The sequence below is a fragment of the Rhea americana genome, unplaced genomic scaffold (genome assembly GCF_003343005.1).
Source record: "Rhea americana isolate MKP2758 unplaced genomic scaffold, rheAme1 scaffold_134, whole genome shotgun sequence".
Taxonomy (NCBI): domain Eukaryota; kingdom Metazoa; phylum Chordata; class Aves; order Rheiformes; family Rheidae; genus Rhea; species Rhea americana.
The window spans coordinates 1,516,757-1,530,100 of NW_028185417.1; the positions used below are offsets into that span (position 1 = coordinate 1,516,757).

Consider the following 13,344-nt stretch of genomic DNA (forward strand, 5'->3'; position numbering starts at 1 on the left):
GCTCCTCGGCGGGCTACGGCGTGCTGAGCTCGCCGCGGCAGCCCGGCGGCGGCATGATGATGGGCCCCGGCGGCGGCGGCGCCGGCCTCGGCAAGGCGGCTGCCGGCGCGGCGGCGGCCGGCGGCTTCCAGCGATTTTCCGGGCAGAACCAGCACCCGTCCGGGGCCACCCCTACGCTGAACCAGCTGCTCACGTCCCCCAGCCCCATGATGCGGAGCTATGCCAGCAGCTACCCCGACTACAGCAGCCCCAGCGCCCCGCCGCCGCCGCAGCCTCAGGCGGCGGCGGCCGCGCCGGGAAGCCAGCAGGCAGCGGCGGGCATGGGCATGGGCAAAGACATGGGCGCCCAGTACGGAGCCGCCAACCCGGCCTGGGCAGCGGCGCAACAAAGAAACCACCCGGCCATGAGCCCCGGCAGCACCGGGCAGACCGTCAGCAGGAGCCAGGTAACCCCCGCGCCGAACCGGGACGGCTTCCGCCTCTGCGCCGCTCCGCGCCCGGGCTCGCTTGCTTTATAATTCACTTTTCCTCCCCCTTTCTGTCTTTCTTTCTTTCTTTTTATTTCTTTCTTCACTGTTTTCTTCACTGTTTTCTTTTCCCCTCCTCCCCCCCACCCCCACCCCCCGGGCCGATTCAGCTGCTCGCTGCCTCCGCAGCAAGGGCGAGTAGCGCACAATGCGCGGCCCCAGCGAGGCTGGCGGCAGCCGAGCGCTGGTTTGGCTGCCGAAAATTAGGTTGTTCTGAAACCCCAATTAATATTTTCCCCTCCACTTTGAAATAGCGATGCAGAGGCGCAGGGCCCAGAGGAAAAGCAGCTTGGGACGAAGAGGGATTTGGTAACTAGAGTGTCAGACCCAGTGGGTTCTCGGAGAATAGTATTCATTATCTTCCAGCAGGGCTCTTTTTATTTATTTATTTATTCGTTTGCTTATTTTTTTTTAAACAGSGTGAGTTGCTCTGTTGCTTGCTTTTAGCAAATTAGTTTGTCACTGGTGGAGTTACGTATTGAAATCCACTAAAACCAGCCGGGTTCGTTTTTCTGCTGGAAGAGTGTGCTGTGCGTGTGTGCGTGGATGTGTGTATGCGCTGTGGTGGTAAGGGGTCGGGTAATACGCATCGAGGTGCGTTAAATGCTCCGTTCTTGTGCGTGAGTCCGGTAGTCTTTAGGAGAATTGCACAGCAGCAGAAGCATGTGTCGTGCTCAAAGCGAATATGCGCACAAAAATAACCGTGTTTTTCTCCTCAATACATGCGAAAATCCATACGCAGAGAGAAGACCGCAAAAGTCCTTCGTGTAAATAAACGGACGCGGGCACGGGGAGACCGCAGCGTGGCTCGCCTAGCGTGCACCCCGCCGATGAGCTAAACCCAAGAAGTTACTAAATCGATAGCTAATCGGCTTATCGTCGAATCGCGGCCCCGTAGCTCGCCTTTCCGCCGGCGCCGAGGTCGCGGGGCGCGCCGGGGAGGTGGTGCGCGGCCCGGACGCCTCTTGCGAGGAGCCTGAGCCTGAAGAGCGACTCGATCTCCTTTGCAAGGTTTGGAATTTGAATTGTGGAGGTAAACTGGCTGTAATAGTCTCCAGACAGCTGCCTCGGAGTTGACATCTAATCTGCCATCTGATTGGCTCCTCTCTCACCATTGGGCATTTAGCGCCGCTGATGTAAATAGCAGCGCGGAGCCGCGCAGTCACAGAAATTCCTGCCGCAAATAACCGCCGAGCAGCAGCRCTCGCGGGCGCGCGGCGGAGCGGCGGCGGCGGCCAACGGCCGCGCTCCGGGAGCGGAGGCCGCGCGTGCATCAGCAGAAAAGATGTTGGTTGCCAGTGTAGTGAAAAGCCAATGGCAGCTCTCCTGCTCTGTCCCCCCCCCCTTTTTTTAATTCAATTTTGTTAGATGGCGTGCTTTTCTGGGCTTTTTTTCTTTTTTTTTCCTTTTTTTTAAACCACTTTGCGTGCTTTAATTTTATGCTAATTGGACGTGATAGGAAAGTGTCTTCTAATAACACTTGAACGAGGATTAAGAATTTCGAGTAGTATTTACGGAACCTTTGTGCCTCTGAAAATATTTTGCGGTGTTGCAGCCGTGAGGATACTGTACAAGGAATCAGATTTTTCTAAAAACAGATTTAATCCCAACAGTAATTTCATTGTATTAGTAAGAGCTCATTACCTACTCTGTGCATCCCTCTTAAAAAAATCTTTTTGTATATAGCATACTGTTCGTGAGAAAACGTCACGTTTTGYACAAAGAAGGGCAAAAAAGGAGTCGTTCTATCAGTGGTTTTATTTGCTTTATAGCTGCAATGAATCCAGATTTTTTGGGGGGGAAAAAAGTGCTTTTTCATTTGAACTGTGGTTGAATTGCTTAAAGAAGCATCAGGAGTTGTTGATCTTGTTATTTTTCCATACAAGTGTGAGATTATGCTTCAGTTCTCCATAGGAGAGTGAATTGTGCTAAATGGAGTAGTGCATTAGAATTTTATGGATATCTTTTCCCTTCAAGAAGATCTTTCTATTAAGAACCGTTAAATCTTTTAATAGCTTTTAACAATGAGGACTAGCAGAAACAAATACAGCTGTGTACTTCTGGGGTCGTTGAACAGCTGGATCTTTCTATAAAATATATTCATTGATGAGCAAAACCTGGAGAAAACATTGGTTGATATTGTGAATAATGTATTAATCTTCTTTTTTTTTTTWWAAAAAAAAGATTTCTATTATAAAAATAATGGAAACATTGAATAGGCTGGCTGTACTTTCAGCAGATCACTCCTGTCCAATTTTTAGTTTTTATTCCCTTTCATTTTTATTGCTTCTAGGGAAATAAGATTTGTCATAAATGTTAATTTTTACCTTTTTTAATTTGCACTGGTGGAAGGGTCACTGGGAACCATAAGGTAATGAAGCTTCATATGCATAACCTTTCATAATTAATTTAAACATATTTGCGTTGTCTGCTTGCTTTTAAACACAGGTAGTTCAGAATTTACAGTTTTAAAAGCTAGGGGAAAAGGCAGTAGGATATAGTACATGTTACTTCAGAGAGCTATTTCTTCATGGCAGAAATTGTTTAAAGTATTTTATTTTTATTGGAGTGAGAGTAAATTCATTATGTCCTCAGTATGACCCTTAGAAGTACTTCTTTATATTTATGGGTTTATGTCCTCTTTCACAGTTAGAAATCTTTTTCTTTTCGGGTATCATAAGAAATAGGATGCAGCTTATAAAGAATAGTCTGGCAAGGGTACTGTTCTTCACTTCCCCCCCCCATCTTCAACTCTCCAAATAATTGTAATAAAGGCAAGTCATCTATCAGTCTTCTTCATATTATGATTTTTAATCTAACCAGTAGGTACATAGGCAGAAAAGAAATGCCCTTAGATTTTAAATTAATAATTTTAAAATAGAAAATGTGTTGCATTAGTTAAAATTATTACTAGTTTACAGAAAACAATTATTTTTATACATTTTTTTTATTCTTAATTCCTTACTGTCAGGTATTTTATATCAGTAAGTAAAGAAATCAGTTGCATTGAAAAGAGTAAAATGGARTAGTCAGTCCAGAATTTGTACATACAAGTCTTTTAATTTTTTTTAATAATCATCTGTCTGTATACTCTGTGTATGTGTATACACACATTAGAATATACTCACTTGTCATGTGTCTTTGCAAAGTAGATGGTGATTGGACCTTCAGCCTGTAGAAACTATTGTGCTGTGAACTGAAAAAAGGACTGTCAGTAGGCTACAACGTCTGATACTTGTTTAGGAAATTCTTGTCTCCTTGTGGATAATTTTTGTAATATACGGGACTGTAGAGTCCTAGTCAGAACTGAAATCTGTGTTTGTCCAGCCTATTAAATTAAGAAAATTTTGCTTCAGTTTCATTTAATCTACCCGTGAAATGAGATCTGAGCTCGAAAAAGAAGCTCCTTGTTTCTGAAGAAGCACATTTTCAAAGCAGGTGAATATTGCATATATTGATAGATTCGTTTGACTGTGAAGAAGTTTTGTGAGGCTAGCACAGTATCTTGTCATTCAGTTACTTTGATTATCAAAGAATTCCTTGGCAGTGTACAAATATTTAAAGTCATAAGGCTCTCTTCAGTTTTGATTTGTACTGCAGTAGCTTAACACATTAAATTGCATATGTGTGTGCTTTACATGCATCTTTCTCCTTTGTGCATATTTGTAAGATTTACATATCCCTACACTCAGAGAGAACTTGGGTCTTTTCAAGAATAGTTACATAGCATAGGATACTGACCAAGTGTTAGAAAAATCTGTTGAACTCCTCTGAATTTGTGCATGTGCGTCCGCGTCTGTGTGTGTTATCAGTCGTTTGTTTTACAATAGAGAAACTCAAAATGTACCTGATTCTGCAGCTCTTTTTATGCTGACTGAATTGCCTTTATTGGGAGTTCTGGCTAAGGCAGGGCTGCAGAATCATGCCCAATGTCTGAAGGCCATTAACAGCTGTTAGTGTGGTGTATATATTCTTGATATCTCAATAGGAGAATGAAATATATTTTTCCCTGTGTGTTTTCAAATAAACAGTTTACTATTCACATAGCTTCTACTTAGTAGCAAATAGCAATATTCTCAGTTAGTAGCATCTATATATATATTACGACTATATATTTGATGCTTTGTGGTTTGGTGTTCAGTTATTGGTTTCTGTAGTAGTGCTTATGCCTACACATTGAACAGCAGGACCCTGTGTACAAGATGTAATAAAGAAAGAGTGATGCAAACCTATCTATTGTATTACTACCTCCAATGTATAAGAATTTTACAATTGAGTAGTCAAGTTGTGTTTTTGACATTCTGATCCAAATCTATAGGGAGGAAAAATAATGCATTTAATTTGTTGCTAAATTTTCTATGTACAAAAACAACATAAAATTTTTGAAATTACCAAGCATAGTCTGTTAGATGATGCTGTCTCATTTTGAAATAGTATTTTAGCTAAAACTAGATGAAATTCTTAAAATGAGAACAAGTTGGAATAGCTATGATAGATCTTTTCTTTCTTTTGTGCCTCAAATATTTGATCACGCATATACTGAAACTCTCATTGCTAATATGAGAATGGCAGTAATGTATTTATTAAGTTGTTCTTAGGATTGTACCTGCATCCTAGCAAGTTACATTTTGCTACTTTTTCAAAAATGTGCCATTTATCAGGAGGCTTTGAAGATTCTCTGTGGATATGTAAAGTAGTGATGCCACGCTCGCTGTGCATGCATGCTCAAGGCTTTAGAATTTCAGTAGTGTATTCGGCATGTGTGTGTGGTAGGCTAACTTGCTAGCATATATTTCAGAACTGTGATTATTAAGATACTTGGAAAAAAACCTTTTTTTTCATTCAATTTTGGGGCTATTTACATAGTGCTAAATACGTGTTTTGGTAGGATTGAATGAGGACTTTAATTAAACTTAAATTAACAGTATACCTCAGTGGTTTTTAAATTTGTTTTGAAAACCAGTAATAGAAAAGTAGAATAGAGCAGTGTTGTTCATGTATTGCTTAGCGGTGAAAGAAGCAAATAATTTTTAATACATTAAAATCTTGTACAGCCATCCATATTGGAGTAAAATATATTTTAAGAAGTTTTACTGTTAACTTATATACTTTTTCTTTTTAAGTAAAACTTATCAGGTTTCTGTACCTCTGATACATGTTTTGCTATTCTTAGCATAAAGTTACCTTTTGAATTTCTCTGATATATTTTTACTGTCCTGTCTTAAATATTCATTATCAGTTTTACACTTAAATTCTCATATGCTAGCAGAGTGCCACAATGTTTGAGTTGCAAATGGGTCAGGGTATTTCATTTGTTGTATTTCCAGTTCTGAGGCTCTGGCATTTAGTGATCCACCAGGAACATATTAGCTCTAAAAGGGACAAATCCATCTGTGATGCTGTTCCGCTTCAGTCGAGGAATCCTACTGGGAATGAATTTATCTGAAAATATCTATGTACTTTGTGTACATTGCATTTTGTAGACAGTAGATGACCAAGTCTCATGAGAGTACTTTTAACTAACTGTACTTTTTCAATAACAGCAGTACAAGTGTGCTTGATTACTGTCGTTTTAGTGTGGGTTACACTGGAGTAAGATACAGTTCTTTCCATTGAGGGGAAACTGAGGCACTGAACATATATCTTTGTTAAGCCAGGCACTTTTCGGCATAACAGCAAATTAGAGTTCTCCTAGAAGTAAATATAGTCATAGAGCCGTAAACATTAGCTTTTGAATGAATACAGTCTTATCATGGTGAATGCATTTTGTCCTGGGAGAATGAAAGATCTGCAGGCATCCATGTACTTTGTCTCCAGACAATCGAAAGGGCGAGTGACTGGATGAAGCTGAGGGTTGCCTGTTGTGTCAGTGTAGTCACCTTAAACTAAAGGGACTGTCATCTAAAATTTGAGTATTCCTTGTACTGTTCTGTGATTATGTTCTCACTGTTATCTGCATAAAGCCATTGGATTTCTTACAGAAATCAAACTCTGAGGAAAAGAGAGCTGAACAAGTGCTCAAGAACTTGGTTTGTGTTGTGGAACTTCTGCTTCTGATGAGTATGATGTGAACAGTCCTAGTATATGCGGGGAGGGAGGCACTAGTTTAAATGCACAAGCATCCTCTGCCACCAAGTCTACTTGTTTTAATAGGGAGATAAATTATCATCATTTTTAAACTGAACAAATTTAATTAAAAAATCCGTGGAACACAAAGAACACAAAGCACAAGGAAAGCTTTTCAAAGCAAAACTGTTTTTTGYAAGAAGTGCTACCTGTATTCTAACCTGGAAGCTGATGAGAAGCTGAACCAAGGAACCTTCCTGTCTCAGGCTGTACACACTACCTTTTTGAAGAGGGACTCTGGTGACAGACTCCATGGAAAAGCTTGAGGAGTCTAGTTGTGGCTTGAACTGTCTCATTTTTTACAGTGGGTAACATTGGGAATATCAGTTTTATCCTTTAGTTCTAAACTTTTAGAGAAGACACTTTTTTTTTGTCTACGGATCACAGTTATTGTGTCATTTTAAGGCTTTTCTTCATATGAGAGTTGTTCTTAATGCAAGTGTAAAGTATATGCTAACAAACCTTGTATTCTCTGTATGGATAGTTTGCTTCATCTGAAGGCATCTGCAGCTATGTAGAAACTGTCTAACACAAGATTATTCTGATGATAGTATCAAATACTTCATTTATATATTTATTAAAACCATTGTGGAATCTCTGTGAAAGTCTACAGCAGGTACAGTTTGAAAGAGTGGGGGTGTGAGTGTACATGGGAAATGTTAACTCCTTTACTAACTACCACAGCAAGGTATTAGGCCGCTGAATTTCTGAATGAGTTTTGGCTAATTTGTTGGCATCAAACCGAGTTCCAAGGTTCTGCAGGGCGTCTCAGGACTCGCTTTCAGTACAGAGCCATCAGTGTTTGATCTACTTTCGTATTGATTCTCACATTTGAGTCATGGTGGGTTTGGTAAGTATGTCAGAGACAAAAAAAAAAAAAAAAAAAAGCATATATGGTGGCATGTACTCTGTGTGTTAGTTTTCTTTCTCTAGTTTTGAGAACTATTGGTTTGTTAATCATTTGCCCTTGAATATGGCAAAAAGTATTTTAAGAACGCAGTTATCACCTGTCTTCTCCCATTTTCTAGCCTGTTCAGACTTAAAAATACTGAATTTGGGTTTGTGATCTGATAATTGTTTATAAAGRCATTCAACTGAGTGATAGGCACTTCTTAATTTTAGCGCTGTGTCACTGATCTTGCCCCCATCCTTATCAGTCTCTCTGATCACTGGAGTGTCTATTAAGGAGAGGGAGGAAGAAAAAAGGGGGGGATTTTCATTTTTTGGGGAAAGTAGGTTCATGTGGGACTTTTGTTTATTACTTATTTTCTTCAATATGTTTAAAAAAATGAGAAATATTCTTACTGTAAAACCTATTTTTTGAGGTGCAGTGTTAATTGTGTTATTAATAGGATTTTTTAAGCTATTGTGCTAAAACCACTATACATAGGATTTTTTTTCCTGGAGGGCTATACTTATTTGGAATTTATTTTAGGTATCTACTTATCCAAAAAGTATATCTGTAGCAAGGGTTTCTGTAGAGTGACACAGTACACTTCTGCCTGTGTTGGTAGAATCCAAACTGTTTTGTAATTAAATTATCAAATTAATTTAATTGCTTTTTAAAGACCATGGTGGAACAAAGGCCAGGTCCACTATGAAGTTTTGTTGCTCTAACTATCTGGTTAGAAGTAGGGAATAAACTGCATCCTTGACTAACAGCTTTTCTGGCAAAACCGTTTGTATTTAGCCTACTATAGGGGTAGTAGTATATCTGCCCTGGCAAAATGAAAGTGTTTATAAGCTGCCTCTCTCTGGGGGGCTTGCAGATATGGTTGTTATGATACAGGTATCTTGGTGAGTTTTTCACATGGTAGACTAGTTTCACAATGTGTTTTGGTCACATCTTAAAAGCGGGAACTGATCTGTGTTATGCAGCATAGAGAGGGCTTTCTTGCTGTAGCACAATCCCTGATACAATTGGCTTTCAAAGAAGGACCGGAATTTTGAGCATGTTTTTTTGGCCTGAATAAAGAAGGAAAATTGGTTTAGAAAGTCCCAAAAGGAAATACTGTTTTAAAATGTACTTGTAGTCATGTGTACCATTCCCAGAGTGGACATGGTTTAATTCACAGATTGATTGAAATGGAATAGTGGCTTTTTTACACAAGCAGTGAATTCAGCCATGGTAAGTAAATTATTTGACTTCAGAAAAGTGGTCTTCAGAAAAATGGTAGTAAGTATAGGATCACCTCAGGAATTTTGGACAGCTCTCTGCTGAGTGCGTGATCTGAAGTTAGCTGGTTTGACTGTTGGAAACCTCAGTTTCCCTATGTAAAAATAAGTATATTAAATAAGGCTGAATTTAATTTATTTAAGTATTTGGGATTAAGGTGCTATTTAATATAGCGTGTCATACAGAATTACTAGGCAGCCTAAATAGTTGTCATATTATGTGAGAAGGTATCTGATCTGCACTGTACGTTCCCGTCTCTCTCTCTCTCTCTCTCTTTTTTTTTTTTTTTTTTTTTTTTTTTTTTTCATTTGGACAGGATCTGAGATTAGGTGTTCCCAACATGGATCATATTATTTGGTTAGATTGTCAGAATGTAAGCAAGATACTGAAATATCAGCTCTGAAAATTTCTTTTCAAAGCACAAGGACAGGATTTGTAGTTCTTAAATTTTATTCTTTTAAAGTTAAAAATAAAGATAAGGAGGTTTGTTTTGACAGCATCAAAGGAATATGCTGGTTTATTTGCAGCCTTTGATTTGGGTGGAATGTATGGAGCTGTGTATTTTTTTATGTAGCAATTTATGTTATGAAAGTTTTGGATAGTCTCTGTTTATATGAAATACTGAAATACTAGTATCAATGTCTTACTTTCAGTCATGATTTGTGGAAAATGATTGTGCTCTTGTGATTTATGTTTTTTAATTCATTATTTTTTATCTACTTGAAATTCCTGAACAAAGAAAAATGAGTATTTTTGTTAGAGCTGGTGTTATTTAAAATATTGGAAGGTGATCGTGAATATGGGTTATTAAAAAAAAAAATTGTGTTTGTATTTTCCATTTAGCATTACTTATTTCTGGAAAAATACAAATGAATATATTTGAGGCAACTTCAGTTAGGTACCAGCAATAGCAACTAATTTTGCTCGATAGTTTTAATTATATTTGTAAGTCCTTCCTACAAAGAGAGAGAGAGATTCTCTGGCACAGAAGACTTCCTGGTGCCCTGTATTTAGCGGTAATGAAAAGCACTAGGAATACGTAGATAACTGTTAGCTGGTTGTATTCTGTTTACTATTATTTTTTAAAAAAAAATTTTTTTTGCTTGATTCTGGAATTGCCACGATCCAGCAGAGCTGACTGGCAACTTATATTTCCTTCGGAGAGAGAGAAGACAGCCAAGGAGGGAAGGCTGGATTGTGGAGCTGCTTATAAATGTGGTATTTGTAGCGTCTGTAAAAGTTTCACACATGAAGCGAAGTAGTTAGCTTGTATAGCATCACATGATCAAAATATTTTTCCCCTTGCTGCTGCCAGAAGCTATCTATTGCTTTTCAACAATCTCACTTGTTGGGCACCACGCCAGGATGTTTAAGACAGCCCCTTACGTGAGCTGTTCCATTCTTAACCTCTTTGACTGAAGTGCCATGACCTTCACATATGTAGATTAGCCATGTGCTCTGTGAATTGAAACTTGCTGCCTCAGGAAGAAAGGGTTTTTCTCTCTGTTCCTCAGGGAATTTGACAGCCATTCATCCCTGACCTGGGCAGAGGTAATGCAAGGAAATTGGATTCAAATGGAATGCATATAGATAACACACGGAGGCAGTATATACAGACAAGCAGCTTTCTTACCTTGTGAGAATGGAATAATTCAGCCGCGAAGATAAGCTGCTTCAGAGGCTCTGAAAAACAAGTGTAAATAAAGAAGTTTAGGCAATTATTTTGTTTATTTTGCACAGTAGTTCCTGACTGTATGTCATTTGATTGCATTTTGAGGGAGGTTTTCTCTTTTTCAACCTTGTGTCTTCAGATATTTGAAAGAGTTACAGAGAGTATTTTGACAAGTTTTCTTTAAATGATACTTTCTCTTTTAAGTTTAAAATAGTTTTTTTCACTAATAAAGACATATTTATTTGTATAATGTACTAATTAACATTTTTTTAAAAAACTTGAAGCTAGCAAATGTCACTTGTGATAGCCCCCCTATCTAGCACAAAACCATTTTTCTGCTAATAAACTTTAGGAGATGCTACTTCGGTGATATTTTTTAGAATTTTCACTTTCTGTAAGATACTTTTGTTGTTGTTGAACATGTGGTATGCAAATACAGGGAAAGCAGTACTACAAAGTATTTTGTTGTGTGTTTTTTTTTTTAGTATTAAAAACACATTTTGCTTTTCTAATAAACCCCATAACCAGACCTTTTAATGTTTTGATATAAATAGCAATTACATTAACTGAGATCCAACCACAATGAAAAAGAAAACATTTAAATTCATTCAGAAGAGAAGTTCCCAACTTAATGAGCTCTTCCTTTAAAGAGGAGAGTTGGTTGGGCAGCTTCTGTAGCAAACTGTCTTATATTTTAGGAACAGTGTTCTTGAAGTTCTCAGCATGTGGGTATAGTTGCCAACATTTAAAAACAAATAAAAAGATTATTCCAAGAATTAGCTAGGGATCTGAGGGCTACCACAGCCTAAGCTGTCAGGATTTTTGTGTGTGAATGCTGCTGACAATTGGAACGTTTTCTGGCTGAGCTGAGGCCCTAAGTAAGTTTGGGGTTTAGGTACATGTGTGTTAGTAGCATTTAGCTGTAAATTTTTTTTTCCCAATAATTTGCTTTTGTCTTGTTTCTTTCCTTCCTAAAGTCATACTACTTTATTTTGTCCAGAATTTGTTATCTTGTATGATCCTTTGTCTTGTGTGATATTTCCTTCTTCTTTTGAAACTTATGGTGTATCCARGTTATTACCTTTTTCATTTTCCTAAACATTGGAGTGATGGAAAAACCTCCTTACTATCTTCTGCCATTGCAGAACTAGGTGAGAATAAATAGTATGACCATACAACCAGGGAGGAAATAGCCTTTGAGTCCTCTCTGCCTCTGACTTGTATTTGGTCTTCTTTGTCCTCCAAGGAGCCTGCGCACAAAAATTGTTAGAGRAAGAATGACAGTAGGGAAGATGTGTTCACTAGCCAGCTGCCTGTGTAGGCACTACTAGTGCTGAGAGGTTAAGTTGCATTAAACAAACAAGAAAAAACCCTCCAAAACCAAAGTCTTGACAAGAATTTGTATGCAACATGAGATTGTGCAGTCCGAAAGGGCCTTTCTTTTCACGTTCCTCTACCATGATACTCTTAGGTAGTAGCGTATGGAGAGAAAAGAAAAGAGGGGGGGGGAAAAACAGAGGTGAAATCAAAATGGAATGTGAATGTGACATGGACACTTTCTTTTTACCTGAAATGACAGCTGTGATTAAAACCCTGTCTTTCTGTATTTGCCTAAAGTATACCTGGAAAGGTGTCAGCATGAAAACTGAAATGTGGTGTTGCCCTATCTGTGGAAAATGTAGAAAAGATAGGAAGGAGAAGAGGAAGAGAATATTGCATATAATTGTCTATATTAAGTAGTGATTGTGATATGCTAGATGCGCTGTATGCAACTTTTAGAGTACCTGGTATTTCATATATTTCTTCTTTTTCCTCCTCAGTAAAATCTAGAGTGGAAAGAGAAACAAGCTGACAATGGTGGTTATTTGCTATTGCATTCTGTCAGATATTCTTTGTGGATATAGTTTGTTAGAATAATGAATGAAGCCTGTTTAAAAASTTAGTTAGCATTCCATCATACTTCTAGGAAAACAGTAAAAAGTAGACTCCACAAGTCATTTAATTCCCACTTTTCCACTTCTTTGGAGCACAGTTTTCTACTGTACCACTAAACAAGAAATGGAACACAGATTTTACTTAAAGACCTTAGGCATTCAGATAAGAATGAAGGCCAATTTATTTTTGCACAATGGTCTCCAAATTCTATTGCTTTACCTCTGAAAAAAGACCTAGATGCAATTCTTGTTCCTTAGAATGATCTCTGATTTACCTGTAAYGGTTATCTTTTAGCTTTGAATAAGCAGAGACTGATTTACCTAATTGTTCCTTCTCTTCCCCCTCCTGTTCTTTGAAGTCCCCTTCAACTTTATTCTTTGTTTTGGGTTGATACCTTCCCTTGAAGAGATGAAAGAAAGTTGGATGTTTTTTGGTAAAGACTGCAGCTGGTCATGGCATCCTAGCAAAGGCTCAAACAATTCAGATTTCTGATGGCATTTTTACTTTCTTAAATTCTAGAACTTACATATGATTGTCTTATTCTAGCAAGTTGCCTCAGACAGGGTGTCAGGAATGGGTAGAAATGCAGCTTTTCTTTTTGGAAATTGGGATATATATCCTGTCTTAGTAATGTACACTGTGTCCTTCCATCTTCTTAGGGGAGAGAGGGTGTTCAAAGGGTTATCCGGTATGGAGCATTTAGTAGCTTGTGTTGCCTCACTTTCAGATTTATGCCTGGGAGTATGTGGAGAATCTTTTAATTTATTTATTTATTTTAATTAGGTTCATTCTTCATACATTCATCAGAAGATCCAGATGGATATTCTTCAAAAAATAAATAGCTTCTTTTCTTTTTGACTTTTGAGGATAAGAGGGTTAAACCAAGCAGAAACTAGCAAGAGAAAGGT

General features: G+C 38.4%; 1 protein-coding gene across 1 annotated transcript in view; it reads left to right on the forward strand.

The window, feature by feature from the left end:
* ARID1B (AT-rich interaction domain 1B) overlaps positions 1-13,344 on the forward strand; it is a 337,486-nt gene that overhangs the window by 1,591 nt on the left and 322,551 nt on the right. Inside the window, 1 exon segment of the mRNA XM_085297989.1 lies at positions 1-446. This exon segment is cut by the window's left edge and continues 24 nt beyond it. Within this exon segment, the coding sequence (XP_085154115.1) occupies positions 1-446 (446 nt within the window).